General features: G+C 41.0%; 1 protein-coding gene across 9 annotated transcripts in view; it reads left to right on the top strand.

Moving 5' to 3' along the window:
- Positions 1-21,067, top strand: part of Osbpl3 (oxysterol binding protein like 3) — a 188,274-nt gene that overhangs the window by 101,628 nt on the left and 65,579 nt on the right. For all 9 annotated transcript variants that reach the window (XM_048786357.1, XM_015490143.2, XM_048786356.1 and 6 more), the window contains 5 exons: positions 13,999-14,115; positions 14,276-14,329; positions 15,223-15,336; positions 18,985-19,152; positions 19,738-19,861. In XM_048786357.1, the coding sequence (XP_048642314.1) occupies positions 13,999-14,115; positions 14,276-14,329; positions 15,223-15,336; positions 18,985-19,152; positions 19,738-19,861 (577 nt within the window). The remainder of the gene's footprint in view (positions 1-13,998; positions 14,116-14,275; positions 14,330-15,222; positions 15,337-18,984; positions 19,153-19,737; positions 19,862-21,067) is intronic.

The following is a 21,067-nucleotide window of genomic DNA, read 5'->3' as shown; positions in this document are numbered from 1 at the left end:
GGCTTTGGGTCCAAGGGCAGATGCAGAATCTCAGCACCCTTCCCCACACCTCTGATTGGAAATGTGCATGTGATGTCCAGGTATTTGGGTGCACATAGCAATTTGAGAAGCACTGAAGTTCATCTCATACACCACCCCTCCCCTTCATGAAGTTGTTGTTGTTTCTTCTTCTTCTTCTTAAATTGCTAATACTATCAGGCCTGCTGGTGGTCAAAACATCTTGAGAAAAAAGCATTTAATAGGCAACACCACCATCTTTCAGGGTTTGAAATCTAAATACAGACTTGTTCTGACATCAGAGTTCTATTAATTGATAATCTATCAACAAGTATTTCCATGTGTCCATAGTATAATCACAAAAGGGACTATTTATGATTTTTATTCTTTCTTGATAGGCTTTACAAGATCACAAATGCCTTTGAAGTTGATCAAAACAGATTAAATTAGGCTCTATGTGATTTAATACTGAGTATGGCCTTGTGATTTTTAGAAACTTAACAGATCAAGCGATTGGAACAACCCACTCTCTAGTCAGGCCAGATAGAGGCAGCCACAAACTTCTCTCCCAACATTTTCAGCTGCAGAAGAATGAAATTTTAAATCATTTTCTATTTCTGACATCACTGCAAAGGCAGCAACTGAGAATTCAGCACTTGAAAGGTGCCTAGGAGCTGCACACTGTGCAAACAGCTGTGCTGGAGGGAAGTGCTTTCAATTCGTGCACTCAGCAATATGGAAATGAACTTGGCCAGCTCGTGAGTATGAATAAATGCTTAGCTGCCTTTCCAACTGCAAAGCAGCTTTCTATCTTTGGCACTTTTTAGACATTCAGTAAAACAGACTGAATTTAATGCCAGATGACAGGGCCAAACTGTCTTCCTTAAACTCAAGCAAAAACCCTAAAGCCCCTTCCCCCAGTCCCCCGTCATATTTCTCTCTCCATCTGATATTTATGATGACCTTTCAGTGTGATTCCCACATCATGGGACATGGGCCCATCTGCCTTGGGCTGTCAGCAAGGCCTTGATGTCTAAGGTGGCCCACGTCCACCCTTCACAGTGTTTCAGGATTTTCAACTCAAGGTGCATCTCCTACTCCTAGCCACTGGGTTTGTAGAGGACAGCAGGAGCCACTCACCTGTTAGCAAGAGATACCTGCATCTCTTTTTAAATTTTGTTTCTGTCCTGAGATTCAGCTCATTTAATGCCTTATTGAAATACGACACCCTGTGGGACACTTTTTATTTCCCCCTGTCCTCAGATTCATTCAGTAAATATTTATTGAGGGCCTGTATTTTCCAGGTAATAAGATTATAATGAATAAAGGCAGATTATAATGAATGATGCATGGGACCCACATTCTCAGGGAAGCAGACAGTGCAAGCAGGTTTGTGTTAATGCTGACCATCATCAAGAATGAGAGAATTTCCACTGGGAGGAGGAGGCTTGAGGCAAAATAAGAATTCACCGGGCTGAGATAGGGATGGGGCAGGCTTTGTAGATATTAAAGAGTGCATGTAGATATTAAAGGTTTGGCAGTCTTTGCATGGGTTAGCTTCCTGCCCCTGTGTGGTAGGACCACAGAACAGAGAGAGATCCAAGATCTCTCCCCACAGGGCACTGCTTCTTAACTCCTATCAGTGGTTTGGGGGTCTTGGCCACTTCCTGGATTAACTCACTACTATCTCCCGGCTGCATAGGATTCACTCCTTGTTCATCATCAGAATGCACGTTTTCAAACTACAGTAAAGATGCAGCATTCAGGATTATATAGCAGAACAATTAAAAATGTAGTCTCCACAGTCAGGTGGCTGGCTATACCACTAGGTAGATTTCTTGTATTGGAGAGATCATCTAATTCTTTTCCTTAGTTTCCACATTCAAAAAATAAGAATAATAATAAACCTAACCTTCAAGGACTATGCAAGGATTAAGTGTGATAATCTAAGTATGCCATTAACATGCTTCTGACATATAATATATACTTAGATTAACCATTGTAATTGCTTCACTAATTCTTTTAATATATTTATTAATAGTTACTATACAGTGTTTTAGGAAGTAAAGAAGACAGAAAAGTTCTTGCTTTAATAGAGCTAGAAAGTTTTCTCTAATAATTTTATCTTAAGAAAGTTTTCTCTAATAATTTTATCTTATTATTATTTATGTATTTTTTCAAGCAACCCCCCTGATAGTATTTTCTGAGACACTATTTTGTGTTTTAAATCACATGCTATACAGAATTGAAGATACTGCTTAATACTTACTTGTAAGTTAACTACCTAGTGCCATTTACTTGGTTTGAGAATTGAATCTATTTTCTTGGTTGAAGACAAGAAAAAGTAATAAGCCAGGAGAATTCTCCAAGTTCCTATTACATATATAAGACTTTTCTGAGATTCTAAGCAAATTGAAAAGATGGTCCCTATGATAATTTAGAAAGAAAAGACAAAGCACTGGGGATACAAATGGAAAAAAAAATCACGAGTTAATTAAATGCTAAATTATCTGGTTATGGGCAGCAGTAACTATTATTTACAGGAATACCTGACTAATGTGGTTTAGATAATTTAGAAATTTAATGGAAGGAGGTAGAAACAGAACTAAAATCTTGAAGAATTTACTTGGATGGAAAAGATCAAGAAGATTCTAAGAGGCTGAGACAATGTAAACAAGTTACAGATGTGAAAATAAAGATGAACACTATATCATACTCATTTTCATATTGTACAAAGGCTAGGCGGCAACGGAGCCTGCAAATAAAGGGTTGTTGATTTTAGAAGAAGTGGGAAATCAATCCATGAAATCAGTTGAGAGCCTGGGTCAGGGTTGGGGCTGGGAATACAGAAGAAGGGACAGAAATAGACAATTTGCTCTGTGCTTCCTGGCTATAATGAACTGCTCAGCTTTCCTCGGCCATGCCATTCTGCCATGATGTTCTGCCTCACTTTGCACCAGAGCTATGCAGTTGGCCTACCATGCACTGAACTTCTGAAACCCCCAATGCTCCTTATTGAACAAAATCAACTGGAACTCTGATACAAGAAAGGCCACTAATGTAGTCAGCAGAACAGAGAAGTGAAGGGTGCTCTAGAGGAGAAAATGGAAGATACCTAGCTTAGTGTGTGTGCACATGCACTCATTCATCACCAAAGGATCAGTGGTGAAAGTGATCATCAAAGACCATGTCCTGGGTATTTACAGTATTTCCCTCTATTGGTATTTCTCTTCCTCTAATAATGTGTAACTTATTTGTTTGGTTTTTTTTTTTTTTTTAAGAAAAATTTGAAGATGGAACCAATAGGACTTAGTTATAAGAAGATATTAAAATCCTTTCAATTTTCAAAGTGATTTCATTTATACTGTGTCCTGGCCTGGTATTCTTTCCCACAATAGTACACAGAATCTGTGCCAGGTTCATGAGCATTTCTTAATCCCACCATCCCCTTAATCAATGTCCTCTTATTGTGAGAATTTTAATGGCCCCTTTACTCTCCTCAAATGGAATTTGCACACATTTTTAAAACTCTCAACATCATGATTTTCTGTAATATAAAGGAAAATTCAAAGAATGTGGTTAATATTAAAATATACTTTTCCATATGTAAAAGCCTGGACATACCAGAAAACATAATGAAATGGTCAGATACTCTCACATGTAGAATATAGTTACCATGAATGCAGACAACACAGGCATGTTAATAATATATATGTCATAGCCTTCAGTGATGTGGTTTAGACAAATGGTGGGTGAAGCTTGGTAAGGTTAAACAAAAACAAAAACAAAGTATGTACTGTCTTCCCTTAGTTATTCAGTACTTGCATTCCTGAGAATTCAGAGTGCATAAAAACCCTGCAAAAATACATTGGTATATGTGTGAAACAGTCCACTTCTACGCCCAAGTGATTTGAATCAGACTTTCACTTACAGAAATGTCTGAGAACACTTGGAAAGGCGGATGGGGGACAACGTTTTCATTGTGCGAGACTGAGGCATGTTGGGATGTCTTACATTGTCTCCTGGCTCACAGCCATTAGGTGCCAGACATCTCCCCATCACTGTGACAGACACAAGTGACTCCAGGATTCCACAGGCTCAGGGGAGCAGCCCCAGCCCACTGAGAACCACTGGGGGTTGGGGACTGGCTGTCAGGTGTCAGCCACCAATTCAAGAATGGTGACACACAAGCAAGCTGGGGTGGGAAGATTTGGATGTGGAGCCCAGGAAAGGAGTTGGCTGCAGCACTTTCTCTCTCTCCCAGCCAAGGGAAGCCTTCACTTTCTTAAATACTTCAAATTTAGCTTTTCCAACCTGGCAACAGTTTCAAGTTCTGAGCCCAGGTGGGAGATAAAATGAGGAGGAAAAAAAGGACATTTTGTAGGGAAAAAAATGAAGCAAACCTTTTTTGACTTATTTATGTTAAAGGCCAACATATTTGCCCTAATTCCCTGCTCTCTTCATTGGCTCACTGGGAGGAATGTACTATGTCTCAAGAATTCAGGGGCAATCTAGTTCTCATGTGAATCGTTGAAATTATTTTGAAATTTAATTCTTGTTTTCCTTTAAACTACAGGTGTGATTTTATCCATTCCCCCACTTTTTGTGAAGTATGCAATGACAGCCAATCCCCTTGGCATTTGCTCGGTGCCCAATGGGAGGTACTGAGCAGATGTGCATGATTGCTTAGTATTAGCACTCAGCAGGTTGCCTTCTGCTCAGCAGTCTTCAGACAAATCCAAAGGGCTTGATCCACTTAGAGTACTTTACAGAGGATTTGGAGCCTTCAGTTTACATTTAATAACAACACTACACACACCCCTCTTTCACAAATATGGGTACGTTGTACCTGATTTGTAAATAGTCATTTGGCCCATAGATAATGTGCACACTTCAAGTTCATGCCAAATTATAACATTCCAAGAGTGTGAATCTATTGACAACCTTATTTCAGGACCATGATTATTCACTTGCCATCAGATACCTGCTATTCACAGGATAGCAGGTTAGAAATCGTGAGGAAATCATTAGTAAACGTCTACTCTCCAGGAGCCTTTTGTCCTGTAGGGATGATAAACCTATATATTATCATAAATGAATGGCGAGCCTTTGGAAAGGAAGATAGCACATTGATGGAGTCTCTATCCACCTCTGGAGGAGGTAGCATTTTTAACTTAGGAATCTTAACGATTCATTAACAGTTAGACAAGAAAAACACTTTAATTTTGAGGAATGGCTTTCTGGCTAAAATACATGTGAGCATAAATTTTTGTGGTTTTATGTAATAAGAAGTGTGGCTTCCCATCACTTAATGATATGCTGTCTCCAATTATTGTCTGGATGTAATTAAGTGACTTTGAATAATTGGCAATAATTGCTATGAAGAAATCTCATTCAATGTTGCTATCTTTCTGGAAAAAAAATTCTCTACATTGAAAGCTGAATTGTTTTTTCTTTTTTCTTTTTTTTATCAAAGAAATCCCTTTCATAGCTCCAGATTCTGGGAGACCTCTGTGGATTTCACACTTCTGGAATGTACCTTTAACTCCATTAACAGTGAAAGGCAATCAGATAGGAGGTGCATAGATCTGTAAGGATCCTTAGAGAAATAGCTCAGTTGCTAATGTAGGAAAGAATTCTTGTTACAGAAAAAGTACTGGGCTTGACGGCAATGTGGAATCAAGCCACTGAGGACTTCTCTCTGTGTCCATTCCCGCCCTGTGAGACCATTTGTTTTTTTTTTAAATTTTTTATTGTTGGTTGTTCAAAACATTACATAGTTCTTGATATATCATATTTCACACTTTCATTCAAGTGGGTTATGAACTCCCATTTTTACCCCATATACAGATTGCAGAATCACATCAGTTACACATCCATTGATTTACATATTGCCATACTAGTGTCTGTTGTGTTCTGCTGCCTTTCCTATCCTCTACTATCCTCCCTCCCCTCCCCTCCCCTCCCCTCTTCTCTCTCTGCCCCCTCTACTGTCATTCATTTGTCCCCCTTGTATTATTTTTCCCTTTCCCTCCCACCTCTCATCCCTGTTTAATGTTAATCTTCTTCTCATGCTCTTCATCCCTACGCTGTTCTTAGTTACTCTCCTTATATCAAAGAAGACATTTGGCATTTGTTTTTTAGGGATTGGCTAGCTTCACTTAGCATAGTCTGCTCTAATGCCATCCATTTCCCTGTAAATTCTATGATTTTGTCATTTTTTAATGCAGAGTAATACTCCATTGTGTATAAATGCCACATTTTTTTTATCCATTCATCTATTGAAGGGCATCTAGGTTGGTTCCACAGTCTTGCTATTGTGAACTGTGCTGCTATGAACATCGATGTAGCAGTGTCCCTGTAGCATGCTCTTTTTAGGTCTTTAGGGAATAGACCAAGAAGGGGAATAGCTGGGTCAAATGGTGGCTCCATTCCCAGCTTTCCAAGAAATCTCCATACTGCTTTCCAAATTGGCTGCACCAATTTGCAGTCCCACCAGCAATGTACAAGTGTACCCTTTTCCCCACATCCTCGCCAGCACTTGTTGTTGTTTGACTTCATAATGGCTGCCAATCTTACTGGAGTGAGATGGTATCTTAGGGTGGTTTTGATTTGCATTTCTCTGACAGCTAGAGATGGTGAGCATTTTTTCATGTACTTGTTGATTGACTGTATGTCCTCCTCTGAGAAGTGTCTGTTCAGGTCCTTGGCCCATTTGTTGATTGGGTTGTTTGTTCTCTTATTGTCTAATTTTTTGAGTTCTTTGTATACTCTGGATATTAGGGCTCTATCTGAAGTGTGAGGAGTAAAGATTTGTTCCCAGGGTGTAGGCTCCCTATTTACCTCTCTTATTGTTTCTTTTGCTGAGAAAAAACTTTTTAGTTTGAGTAAGTCCCATTTGTTGATTCTAGTTATTAACTTTTGTGCTATGGGTGTCCTATTGAGGAATTTGGAGCCCGACCCCACAGTATGTAGATCGTAGCCAACTTTTTCTTCTATCAGACGGCGTGTCTCTGATTTGATATCAAGCTCCTTGATCCATTTTGAATTCACTTTTGTGCATGGCGAGAGAAAGGGATTCAGTTTCATTTTGTTGCATATGGATTTCCAGTTTTCCCAGCACCATTTGTTGAAGATGCTATCCTTCCTCCATTGCATGCTTTTAGCCCCTTTATCAAATATAAGATAGTTGTAGTTTTGTGGATTGGTTTCTGTGTCCTCTATTCTGTACCATTGGTCCACCCGCCTGTTTTGGTACCAGTACCATGCTGTTTTTGTTACTATTGCTCTGTAGTATAGTTTGAAGTCTGGTATCGCTATACCGCCTGATTCACACTTCCTGCTTAGCATTGTTTTTGCTATTCTGGGTCTTTTATTTTTCCATATGAATTTCATGATTGCTTTCTCTATTTCTACAAGAAATGCCGTTGGGATTTTGATTGGCATTGCATTAAACCTATAGAGAACTTTTGGTAATATCGCCATTTTGATGATGTTAGTTCTGCCTATCCATGAACAGGGTATATTTTTCCATCTTCTAAGATCTTCTTCTATTTCTCTCTTTAGGGTTCTGTAGTTTTCATTGTATAAGTCTTTCACCTCTTTTGTTAGGTTGATTCCCAAGTATTTTATTTTTTTTGAAGATATTGTGAATGGAGTGGTTGTCCTCATTTCCATTTCAGAGGATTTGTCGCTGATATACAGGAATGCCTTTGATTTATGCGTGTTGATTTTATATCCTGCCACTTTGCTGAATTCATTTATTAGCTCTAATAGTTTCTTTGTAGAGCCTTTTGGGTCTGCTAGGTATAGAATCATATCATCTGCAAATAGTGATAATTTAAGTTCTTCTTTTCCTATTTTGATGCCTTTAATTTCTTTCGTCTGTCTAATTGCTCTGGCCAGTGTTTCGAGAACTATGTTGAACAGAAGTGGAGAGAGAGGGCATCCCTGTCTTGTTCCAGATTTTAGAGGGAATGCCTTCAGTTTTTCTCCATTCAGAATGATGCTAGCCTGAGGCTTAGCATAGATTGCTTTTACAATATTGAGGTATGTTCCTGTTATCCCTAGTTTTTCTAGAGTTTTGAACATAAAGGGATGCTGTACTTTGTCGAATGCTTTTTCCGCATCTATCGAGATGATCATATGGTTCTTATTTTTAAGTCTATTGATGTGGTGAATAACATTTATTGATTTCCGTATATTGAACCAGCCTTGCATCCCAGGGATGAATCCTACTTGATCATGGTGTACAATTTTTTTGATATGTTTTTGTATCCGATTCGCCAGAATTTTATTGAGGATTTTTGCATCTAGGTTCATTAGAGATATTGGTCTGTAGTTTTCTTTCTTTGAAGTGTCTTTGTCTGGTTTAGGTATCAGGGTGATGTTGGCCTCGTAGAATGAATTTGGAAGTTCTCCCTCTTTTTCTATTTCCTGAAGTAGCTTGAAAAGTATTGGTATTAGTTCCTCTTTAAAGGTTTTGTAAAACTCTGCTGTATACCCATCCGGTCCTGGGCTTTTCTTAGTTGGTAGTCTTTTGATGGTTTCTTCTATTTCCTCAATTGATATTGGTCTGTTTAGGTTGTCTATATCCTCCTGACTCAATCTGGGCAGATCATATGACTTAAGAAATTTATCTATGCCTTCACTATCTTCTAATTTATTGGAGTATAAGGATTCAAAATAGTTTTTGATTATCTTCTGTATTTCTGAAGTGTCTGTTGTGATATTGCCTTTTTCATCCCGTATGCTAGTAATTTGAGTTCTCTCTCTTCTTCTCTTCGCTAGCATCGCTAAGGGTCTGTCGATTTTGTTTATTTTTTCAAAGAACCAACTTTTAGTTTTGTCAATTTTTTCAATTGTTTCTTTTGTTTCGATTTCATTAATTTCAGCTCTGATTTTAATTATTTCTTGCCTTCTACTTCTTTTGCTGTTGTTTTGCTCTTCTTTTTCAAGGATTTTGAGATGAAGTATGAGATCATTTATTTGTTGGTTTTTTCTTTTTTTAAGGAATGAACTCCAAGCAATGAATTTTCCTCTTAGAACTGCTTTCAATGTGTCCCATAGATTCCGATATGTTGTGTCTGTGTTTTCATTTATCTCTAAGAATTTTTTAATTTCCTCCTTGATGTCTTCTATAACCCATTGATCATTCAGTAACCTATTGTTCATTCTCCAAGTGATGTATGCTTTTTCCTTCCTTCTTTTATCGTTGATTTTCAGTTTCATTCCATTATGATCAGATAAGATGCATGGTATTATCTCTACTCCTTTATATTGTCTAAGAGTTGCCCTGTGACATAATATATGATCTATTTTTGAGAAGGATCCATGTGCTGCTGAGAAAAAAGTGTAACTGCTTGATGTTGGGTGGTATACTCTATATATGTCAATTAGGTCTAGGTTATTAATAGTGTTATTGAGTTCTATAGTTTCCTTATTCAACTTTTGTTTGGAAGATCTGTCCAGTGGCGAGAGAGGTGTGTTGAAGTCTCCCATGATTATGGTATGGTGGTCTATTAGACTCTTGAACTTGAGAAGAGTTTGTTTGACGAACATAGCTGCACCATTGTTTGGGGCATAAATATTTATGATTGTTATGTCTTGTTGGTGTATGGTTCCCTTAAGCAGTATGTAGTGTCCCTCTTTATCCCTTTTGATTAACTTTGGCTTGAAATCTATTTTATTTGATATGAGTATGGACACTCCTGCTTGTTTCCGAAGTCCATATGAGTGATATGATTTTTCCCAACCTTTCACCTTCAGCCTATGTATGTCTTTTCCTATCAAATGCGTCTCCTGTAGGCAGCATATTGTTGGGTCTTGTTTTGTGATCCATTCTACTAGCCTGTGTCTCTTAATTGGTGAGTTTAAGCCATTAACATTTAGGGTTATTATTGAGATATGGGTTGTTCTTCCAGCCATATTTGTTTATTTCTGTTACTAAACATGGTTTGTTTTCCTCTTTGATTATTTTCCCCCCCTTTACTGTCCTACCTCCCACTGTTGGTTTTCATTGTTATTTTCCATTTCCTCTTCCTGTAATGCTTTGGCGAGGATGTTTTGAAGAGATGGTTTTCTAGCTGCGAATTCTTTAAACTTTTGTTTATCGTGGAAGGTTTTAATTTCATCTTCCATCCTGAAGCTTAATTTCGCTGGATACACAATTCTTGGTTGGAACCCATTTTCTTTCAGTGTTTGAAATATGTTATTCCAGGATCTTCTAGCTTTCAGAGTCTGTGTTGAAAGATCAGCTGTTATCCTGATTGGCTTACCCCTAAATGTAATCTGCTTCCTTTCTCTTGTAGCTTTTAAAATTCTCTCCTTATTCTGTATGTTGGGCATCTTCATTATAATGTGTCTAGGTGTGGATCTCTTATGATTTTGCACATTCGGCGTCCTGTAGGCTTCTAGGATTTGGGATTCTGTCTCATTCTTCAAGTCTGGGAAGTTTTCTCGTATTATTTCATTGAATAGACTGCTCATTCCTTTGGTTTGGAGCTCTGTACCTTCCTGTATCCCAATGACTCTTAAGTTTGGTCTCTTAATGTTATCCCATATTTCTTGGATGTTCTGCTCATGGTTTCTTAACAGTCTTGCTGAGCTGTCTATGTTCTTTTCCAGTTGAAATACTTTGTCTTCATTGTCTGATGTTCTATCTTCTAAGTGTTCTACTCTGCTGGTAGTATTCTCCATTGAGTTTTTAAGTTGGTTTATTGCTTCCTGCATTTCTAGGATTTCTGTTTGTTTGTTTTTTATAACCTCTATCTCCCTGTATAGTTGATCCTTTGCTTCCTGGATTTGTTTGCGTAATTCATTGTCGAAGTGATCTTTCATTGTCTGATTTTGCTGTTTAATGTCTTCCTTGATACTCCAGATCATCTGAAGCATGTATATCCTGAATTCTTTATCTGACATTCCATCTGCTGCAGCTGTTACCTCTTCTAAAGTTGCGTTGACCTGCATTGCTTGTGGTCCTTTCTTTCCTTGTCTTTTCATACTGCTTGCGTATCTTTCCTGCAGGTGCGGGCGGCGGCTCTGCTCTCTCCTTATTCCAATTGGGGTGTCGTGGCTACCACGCCGGCAGGTCACTGGGCCTGTTCTGGGAGCTGGCGGCGGCTCTGTTCTGCCCCTACTCCAATTGGGGTGACGAGTGTACCACGCCGGCAGGCCACCGGGCCTGATCCGCCAGTCGGTTGCAGGTTTGCCTACCCTGCAGACGCGGGCGGCGGTTCTACTCTGCCCCTACTCCAAATGGGGTGTCGTGACTACCCCGCCTGCAGGACGCTGGGCCTGTTCCTGGCACGGGCGGCGACTCTGCTCTGCCACTACTCCAATTAGGGTGGTGTTTGTACCACGCCGGCAGGCTCCTGGGCCTGATCCGCCGGTCTGTTGTAGGTCTGCCTACCTTGGAGGCGCGGGCGGCGGATCTGCCCTGCCCCTCCTACCACGCCTGCGGACCCCTGGGCCTGATCTGCAGGTTGGTCACAGGTCTGCTCACCCTGCGGGCACGGGTGGCGGTTCCGCTCCGCCCCCACTCCAATTGGGGTCACGTGACCACCACACCGGCAGGGCCTGATCCGGGCGTGGGAGAAGGATCTGCTCTGCCCCTACTCCAGTTGGGGTGACGTGTGTACCACACTGGCAGGCCACTGGGCCTGACCCGCCAGGCTGTCACAGGTCTGTTTACCTTGCAAGCGCGAACGGCGGCTCTGCCCTGCCCCTCCTACCACGCCCATGTACCACTGGGTCGCGGGTCTGCCCACCTTGCGGGTGCGGGTGGCGGCTCCGCTCCGCCCCCTCTCCAATTGGGGTCACGCGGTCACCACGCTGGCGAGCCGCTGGGCCTGCTCCGGGCGCTGGCGGCGGCCCGGCTTCTCCCCTCTGGCTCAACGACAAATTGAGGAGACTCGGGTGACTGTGCCTCACCCCCCCTACCAGGAGACCAACTGCTTATGTCACCGCTGGAATTGATGAAGTTCTCTCCTCCGCCGCTTTCTGATGACATCAGATCTCTGCCATGTTGGTATCCTATGCGAATGGCAGCATTTCGTTCCCTTTGCCTGGTGACCAAAGCAACGGGTGAGTCCTGACCGGCCCGCCCCGTCTCAGTCCTGTTGCCACTGCCCATGAAGGCTCGGTTGGTATTTACCTCCACAGTACTCAGCAGGACCTGGACCGAGAAGCAGTTTCCACGGGCTCCTTAGCCCTGGGCCAGAGCAGTACCGGGAGCCGGAACTCGGCCGTTCCGTGCTCGGTGTATGCTCTGATAACAGCAGGCTCCAAGAAGCAGTTTCCGCGGGTTATTTAGCACTGAGCCTGAGTAATTTGTCTGCAAGCCGCAGGCGAATGGCAGCCTGAAATTACCTGTTCTATGGCTGAATGAGCTGCGATCAGACGAAAACAGGGATGGTGACGTCAGCTCTCCAAGATGGTGGCCGCTGGCCTTCTCTGTGGTCTGACCGGTGTGGAGAACTGAATTGGACCGCTTCCTTCCCCTGTCTCAAACCCAGAATTCAGCACTTAGTACGGTAATTGCACAGCTGGCAGAAGCCCGCGGAAACTGCAGCACTGTATCCCTGCGTCGCTATCTCCTCGTTTCCCAGCGCGCACTGCAGACTCTAGCCGCGGGGCGATTTGCTGAATAAGCAGTGTGACCCTCCGTGCGGACAAATCTCTCGCATTTGAGCCCCCGTAGCCGATCCTCGTGCGATGGAAATCCTTCCTCCAGGTTCCGGAGCACCCCACTATTGCTGGAAATTCCTAACAAGATAGCCTTTAGCCGTCCTGACTCGTCATTCTCCCACACTGTGACGCGGCACACGGGGGCAATGCACTCCCCTCGCCGCCATCTTCCTCTCCTCTGCTGTGAGACCATTTGTGTCCTGGGACCTTTGCTCCCTGGTGCAGGTCCAGGCTTACTGTCTCTCTCCAGGCACCTCTGGCCTCTGCTTGGAGCCTGGAGCTTGGACTCAGAGCAAGGAAATCAATGTGAAATCTTGGCCAGGTAGGAAAAGATTTGTAACTGATCTGGATGGTAGTTACTGAAGTGTGTGTAAATTCAAGTTGAACTCTTCAGATACGTACATTTCATATACACTATATCCCAATAAAAAGCATACATAATAGTTGTAAAAGTAACTCTCAGTAACTGTGTTATTGCTGATTTTGGTTTATCTTATAACTTAGCAATGATTTATGAATTCTAAAATAAATTTTCAGAATTTTTAGTGTTTTTGAAATTAAAATTTGTTTTCAATTAGTTGAAATTATGTAAATAACCATAATGGAAGATTAATTGCAACAACTGTTTGTATCTCTTCAAAACTACAAATGACTCAAAAAGAAAAAAAGTTAAGTTTTTGAAAATGAGAAAAAATTTATTTCTGGAAAAATAGGGTGAAAACACCTGTTGCCAAATCATCTGTTTGATGCTTCAAGATTTTCATTACTTAAATACTCAATTTTGAAGACAATTAATTGTCAACTAAATTATTATTTCAGTCAAATTGTCATGCTTACTAACTTGCATCCAGTCTTATACTTTTTGGCCATGTCTTAAGTCAACCCTAACACACACACACACACACACACACACACATCCTTCCCATCCTGATGCCTGTAGCTTTTGGTTAACATTTAGACTGGAGTCTAGTGAGTGAACAGTAATTGTGTGCTGATGTCAAGGTGAACAAAAATAGAACTTGCAGTAAAATCTTTCCCTTTAGCTGTGGTTGTCAAGGTTCAAACACAAAAAGAGAAAGGAACATTCCCTTCTAAAAGAGAACTTTATAAAAAATCAAATTCAATGCCACTGAATGATAGCATTAAATCTTTAAAGTCCAAGGACTGTATGGAAATTAAATTTGAATTTCTTTTTCCCAACAAACACAGCCAGGCTCATCTTTGATGGATTTTCTGATTGTATGAAATGCTTTTTTATGTTATTATTATTTTTTTAAAGATAGATATTTAACATGGACTCTTTTGTTGGAACAGGACAGCTGGGAAGTGGTGGAAGGACTGAGGGGGGAGATGAATTACACCCAGGAGCCACCTGTTCAGAAAGGATTTTTGCTGAAAAAGAGGAAATGGCCCTTAAAAGGCTGGCACAAGGTAAGACATCGGCCTTGGCCTCTCCTTTACATGTGCCCACCATACCCCACTCAGCACCCTGTTCTGGGGCACTTAAACATTTGATTTGAAGTTGAAATCTGAGAGCAGGACGGGGATGCTTCAGTGGAACATCTCAATGAATTGTACTCTCTTCCCCCAGAGATTTTTCTACCTCGACAAAGGAATCTTGAAATATGCCAAGAGCCAAACAGATGTAAGTCTTCTCGTTGGTTCAGCATGCCACTGAAGAATTCTGCAGGGGTATTCGTCGTCATCTCAGAAGTGAGAATGTGTACAGTTGAGGGTCACAGTGCCTTGAACTGGAAACCACAGAGGGCAGTAGTTTCTCCAGGAGGAACAGAAGTGCCAGACCCCTGCTGTCTTGTCCCTGAGTTCTAGGTGGGCTCAGTCCCCCTGTCAAGTGGAGGTCAGGGATGCATCTAAGACCCCACCATGTCGCCACGGGTTTGTTCTGGACTTAGGGGTTTTCAAGTGGGAAAGGACATCCTTGCAACTAATACGATTGGCATTCCCACTCTTTATAGTGACTGAGGGTCTTGGCAGAAAAGGCCCTGGCCAACAAGACGTTCCTCTTGGAGGTAACACTAGGCAGTCACCCTGTAAGGGCTCTAAATGGCCAGTAGGCCTGCCCCTGGAGGGTTCTTCTCTCTGCCATTCCTCCCCTCCTAACCTCTCTTAGCCTCCTGTCCATCCTCTTCCTTTTAAGTCCCTTCTAAATGAACGTGGACACCAGACATTAATTCAGCAGGAGCCAGTGCAGCAAACAGGTTCATTCCTTGTCCTGGGAGTCAAGCCATGGGGTTTGGTTCCTTGTTTCCTCCCATACCGGCTGTGTGAACTACTTGTCACTGAACCTCTCTGCACCTCAGTCTTCTCCTCTGTGAAGCATGGAGAGTGCCTCCTACCTCACAGACTGCAGAAGACAGTGTGTGTGCTGAACTCAGTGTTGGCTCACACAAGTGCTCCATCAGTGGTAGCGTCTGTGTTAGTGGAAGCGGAAGGTGAGGGGAGGGGTGGGGAGAGTGGGGAAAGTGACTATAACTTAAAACACCGTGATTCTCAAGTGACCCTTTTCATGGTCTGTAGATAGAAAGAGAAAAGCTGCATGGCTGTATTGACGTGGGGCTCTCGGTGATGTCTGTAAAGAAGTCATCCAAGTGCATCGATCTTGACACAGAGGAGCACATCTACCATCTGAAGGTGAGGCTGCTTTCCAGGTGCTTTCTCCCATGTGCAGAGCCCTTTTGGGGGTTTGTTTTTGTTGTTGTTGTTGTAGTTTTGATACAGGGTCTTGCCGTGTTGCCTAGGCTACCTTGAACTTCTGGACTTAAGTAATCCTCCTGCCTCAGCCTCCCAAGTAGCTAGAACCATAGGTGTGTGCCACTGCCCCCAGCAAGGTTGTACAGAGCCCCTTTATAATGAGGAGAGATTGTCAGTCACTATATAGTCAGTGATGCCTTTTGGATATTCAGCCAATATGTAGATATTCATCACCAAAGTGTTCCTAATGGACCCTGTTGATATTATGATGGGACCGTTCTCCATTGTGTAGAACATTGCTTGAAGGGTTAGCATTCTTCTTATCTCATCCTTCAAATACCACTCCTCCTCTCTAGTGATTGTGCAGTGATCGATAACAAAAAAAATCATGTTTCCATATCACCTCTCCACCTGCAGCACCATCTTTAATAAAGAACCATTTACCATAGGTTAAAATATGTTCCCTGAAATACAATATTTAATCTGTGGAGCCCTATCTTACAACTTCAGCTAATTTTATAGGGATTCCCATTTAAATTCTCATACTATAGAGAAATATCAGAAATGTTTTCTCTTCAAGTGTGAGTCTCAATCTGTTTACCTTCTTTTCTCTCCCCTACAAGTGGTATAGGAAGTTAAAGCATGAAGCTTGAGATCCAGAACTGGTTAGATCCTGACATGGCAGCTTACAAGCTGTTGAACTTTGGTCAATTATTTAATCTCTGAAAGTCTGTTTTCTTACCTAAAAAAAAAAAAAGTATTATAGTCTAAAGTGCTCCTCTTATAGGGCTACATATTAAAAACTGGCATAATGTCTGGCCCACAGTAAACTCAACAAGTTTAGTTACTGTTTTTTATTATTAGGTGGAAACAGTATTAGAAATTGAGAAGATACTAAGACTTTTCTTACTTGGCCAACTTACTTTGGATTTGGGGCTGAACTTTAGGAAAATAAAAGTGCAAGATCATGAGCTCCAGGTCCTAATGTGTCCCTGTCACCTCCAGCATGTGCATGATGAGCAACATGGGCCTAACACATGCATGTGTTTGGCTGGGCAAGACCGTCAAGTGCACCCTGTCCCTTAGCCTCACCTGAATCTCTGCATTAGCTCACTGTAAAGCAGGGTTTCTCAACCTCAGCACTGTTGGTGCTGTGGGCGAGATGATTCTTTATTGTGGGACTGTCCTGGGCATCGTAGGATGTTTAGCAGCATGCTTGCCTCTTGTTTAACCCACTGAATGCTGACGGTACCCTTCTAAGTGTGACAATCAAAAATGTCTCCAAATATTGCCAAGCGTCTCCAGGGGATGAAATCACTCCTGCTTGCAGATAACTAGTGTGAAGTGATGGGGGAACAACCTAGAATCTTAGGGGAAAAAAGTATAGGACAAATTTTAACCCCAACCCTACCCTAAGCCCCATTTCGTAGTCAGTTTCTAAAAGAACAGCTTGGGTTATTTTTCTTTTTTTTTTAATTTTTATTGTTGGTTGTTCAAAACATTACATAGTTCTTGACAAATCATATTTCACACTTTGATTCAAGTGGGTTATGAACTCCCATTTTTATCCCGTATACAGATTGCAGCATCATTGGGTTATTTTTCCATGTACTTCTAGTTACTCTTTGTACTGTGTTTTGACATTGTCAGGAAATATTAGGTTCTTGTTTATATACTTTTCTAGTTAATAGAATAAAAATAATTATTAACTCCTAATTTTTAAAGAGTTCAAATGTCTTAGGATACATTGAATACTAATATCATGATAAATTAAATTTCTGCGTGATTCACTTTTGGATCTGTTTGGCTTATTCTTTCTTCTGAATATTAGCTGAGGCTGTGAGTGTTAGGGTGTAGTTACCTGAGGGTTCCAGTTCATGGCTTCAATGTCAGGTCCTCCAGTCCCACCCTCTCATTTTATAGACGAGGGGTCTGGGCAACAGAGAGGTCACAGGACTGTCCTTCCATAGTCCTGGAATTACTGGAGGGGCTGGAACAGAACCATGGTCACCTTTTTAATATAGTGCTTGCAGTGCTGTTATTCTTCTACCTTGTTTAACCAATAAAAGATGAGTCACAATGAGCACTTTGGCATTAAGGGCCTCTGAGAGTATATCACTGCAAGTATGACAAAAGACTCTCACAAAATTTCTCTTAACCACATCTGGGAAATGAAGTGCATTTCAGGAACATAAGATAGAGGAGACACCTAGCTGATGTCTGTGTTGCTTCTTTCTGTAAACGGCACATGGGAGCCTTGGGTCCTGTAGGTGCCGCTCCTCATCCACACAGAAGCCAACCAGACAGTTTCTCGATGGATGATGCCTCCGATGTTTATTTGCACACCCTGTTCTCAGCTGTAGCATTGGGAAAGATTTTCACAGGATTGACTGAATTTTTCATCTTGGAAGTTAACCAACCAGACATCCTTGTGGGTTATTTGAATTTGCAGCTTCATGAGTATTTATGCTCTAATATGCAGGTATTTATCATTTTTCACCTTGATAATATTAATATACTCTCTCACACACAAATATTGACTTTTAAGAAATATCTATGGTACATAGGTGCTTTCTCTTTTCTTTCTAGCATTTTTATGAACATTTGAAATATTTTCTAATACAAATTATGAAATACATTCTTCCCAGGAATTAGAAATTGATAGTCACTCATCTGTGGAGAGAATGACTAAATGTGTACACAATAATGATGATTATGCTTCATAACACTTTATCAGATACTTTTCTTTATCTGAGAGTGGGAAAAACATTCTTTTAAGTAATTTTCACATTCATTAACATAACTTCTCAGCAACATCCTCTTTGTCAGAGTAGAACAAAGTTAAATATTTTAGAAAGAATTTACTAATTTATTCCAGTTCAGAAGGATTAATCTGAAATTTTTGAGTTATAAAAGAATTTAGAAAGAAATATGGTGCCAGTAATATTCAGAGGGGATAGGAAAAGCTGGGACTAAAGAATCAGAAATGCTATAAGAGACAAATATAAATTTCAGTTTATTTGTTGTTTAATATAACTAGTACTGTTTTGGTTTCTTTAAAATAGCATAACAAATCTGGTGCAGTGGCATACTTCTGTAATCCCAGTGACTTGAGAGGCTGAGGCAGGAGGATTGAAAGTTTGAGGCCAGCCTGGGCAACTTAGTGAGACCCTGTCCCAAAATAAAAAATGAAAAGGGACAGGGCTGTAGCTCAGTAGTAGAGAACCCCTGGGTTCAATCTCTAGTACATATATATGTATATATAAATATATATATGAAATATATGTTTATACACATATGACATTGAAATATATATTTATATAAAAATATATATACATATACTTGAATGTATGTAACATCAATTGGACCCTCTCAAATAAAACCTAAATATATACTTTATGAGGACAAGTTTTACTATTTCCTCCTCAAACTTCTTCCCGTGGACCACAACAAATGTAGTCAGTAGAGGCTATTTCTACATGTGCCCCATTATAAAGAGCATGTGAATACTGACCTCAATTTGATGAATATTTTTTCCTTTTAGCAAGGGACTATCTGTTTTCTTCCTTTCAATTGAACTCATTTTAGGTGAAGTCAGAAGAAGTCTTTGATGAGTGGGTATCCAAACTTCGTCACCACAGAATGTATCGCCAGAATGAAATCGCCATGTTTCCATATGAAGTTAATCACTTTTTCCCAGGGTCGACTGTCACAGATTCTGCACCTGGGACATTTGACTCCATTTCTAGTAGGAAGGTAATAAGTGTTTTGCCAATAATGAACATGAAAGGGGGTCAGCTTTGAAGAGGGAGGCCCATCTCAAGAGCTAGGTCTCAGGAAGGGTTTGAGGGCAGGAACAGGGAAGTTGGGCTGGTACTTAATTATTCTCTTTGTCCAGTGAGTCAGAATCCAGATGAGATGAGCATCTGTTAATGGTGAGGGAGTATATAAGGAACAGTTCAATATCCCAGATCTCTGTAGCAGTCTTTTGACCAGTTTGACCTTGATTTTCCTACCTGGTTGTAAAATGCAGTACATACATGTACAGTCATTTAGGATTGCAGAATATTTTCAAACATTTATATAATTACTTTGGTATTACCATTTGACAGGAAAAAAAAATAAGGACCATCAGCTGAGGTCTTATAGCATAGTATGGCCAAGGTGGGGTGACAGCCAAAGATATAAGGGCCTCCTGTGTGATATTTTGCTAGAAGCTTCTTCCCCTTATAGGCAGATGGTGTCTATTAGCAACTAACCCACTCTATTATCCTTTACCCTAAAGTGTCCCTACTGGGCTCTGTTTTCATTTATAATGTGCTCTTGTCATCTGTGGAACAGCGTAGCAGTATATCAAAGCAGAATTCATTTCAAACTGGAAGCAATTTATCATTTTCTTGTGGTGGAGAGACACGAGTTCCCTTATGGCTACAGTCTTCAGAGGACATGGAAAAATGCTCAAAAGGTAAGTGACCAGAAACCTTGGCTTCTTTCTGTCATGGCTCTGAACTGATGCTGGTTTGTTTACCCTCAGATGGATTTGTGACCTTCCCTTCTCTAGTCTCATTTGCTCCTGTATTCTGCTAATTAAGGTTGCACTCATTGCCAACAAAAGACACTTTCCTTGCAGACCTTTTCATCCTTGCCTGTGTGTCCATGAGACAGGTTTGCTTTTCTAGTCTTTTGAGTACAGATGCCTAACTTCCACCTGGGCCCATGAATCCGGGTCTCCAGGGCTTTGAACTGCACAGTGCTCTCTCTTTTTTTAAGTGCCAAAAATGGTTCTGATGCACCTTCATGATTAAGAATTAGTGTTCCAGAAGTGAATAGGTGATCAAATGGAGAGCCCCACAATGTAGGTGTTGACTCCCTTGGCTGCACATTAGAATCACCAAAATAGTTTTAAAATGCAAGAACACCCATGCCTGGGTCTCTCTTCCAAAAATATTCTTTAAATTAGTCTGGGGTGGGGACCTGGTGGCACTGATTTTCCAAAGATCCTCAGGTGATTTTGATAGGGAGCCAACGTTGACCCTTCCTACCACAATGAATCTCAGTGTTCTTAAGTTTAGTTAGCTGAGACTCATCCAAAAAAAAGAATGATCACCAGTGGGATGGGGAAGGTTCTGATTTAATTGTCTAAGGGTAGGTCTTGTACATATGCAATTTAAAAAAAAATGTTTCCAGTTGGGCATGGTGGTGCACGCCTACAATTCCAGCAACCGCTCAGGCTGACAGAGGAGGATCCCAGGGCTGGGGATATAGCTCAGTGGTAAAGTGCCCCTGGGTTCAATCCCAAACAAGAAAAAAAAAAAAAGTCTCCAGGTGATTTTAAAGCAATAATTGAGAAAGATGTCAGGTTTTATCCTTGAAAATTGGTTTCCATCTTGTTGAATATAGATATTATTTCTACCAGAGCCATGGATGCTGGAGGCTTTACCCTTCCAATAAACACCATTCGTGAGCTTCCCTGAGTGATAGCTTGGTGAAGTGGTCCCTAAAATGTTGCTTCTGCACCAGCAGCATTGGCCTGGCAGGGAAACTTATTAGAAGTGCAGATTCTCAGGCCCATCCAGATGATCTAAATCAGAATCTGGTGGAACTCAACAATAAGTGTTTTAACAAGTTTCCAGGTGTTTCTGATGACACCAAACTTTAAAAGTCACTACCT

This window comes from Marmota marmota, unplaced genomic scaffold (genome assembly GCF_001458135.2).
Source record: "Marmota marmota marmota unplaced genomic scaffold, marMar, whole genome shotgun sequence".
NCBI classification, from domain to species: Eukaryota; Metazoa; Chordata; class Mammalia; order Rodentia; family Sciuridae; genus Marmota; species Marmota marmota.
Note: the sequence above shows the minus strand (reverse complement) of the source record. Positions and strands in the feature narration are given on the sequence as shown.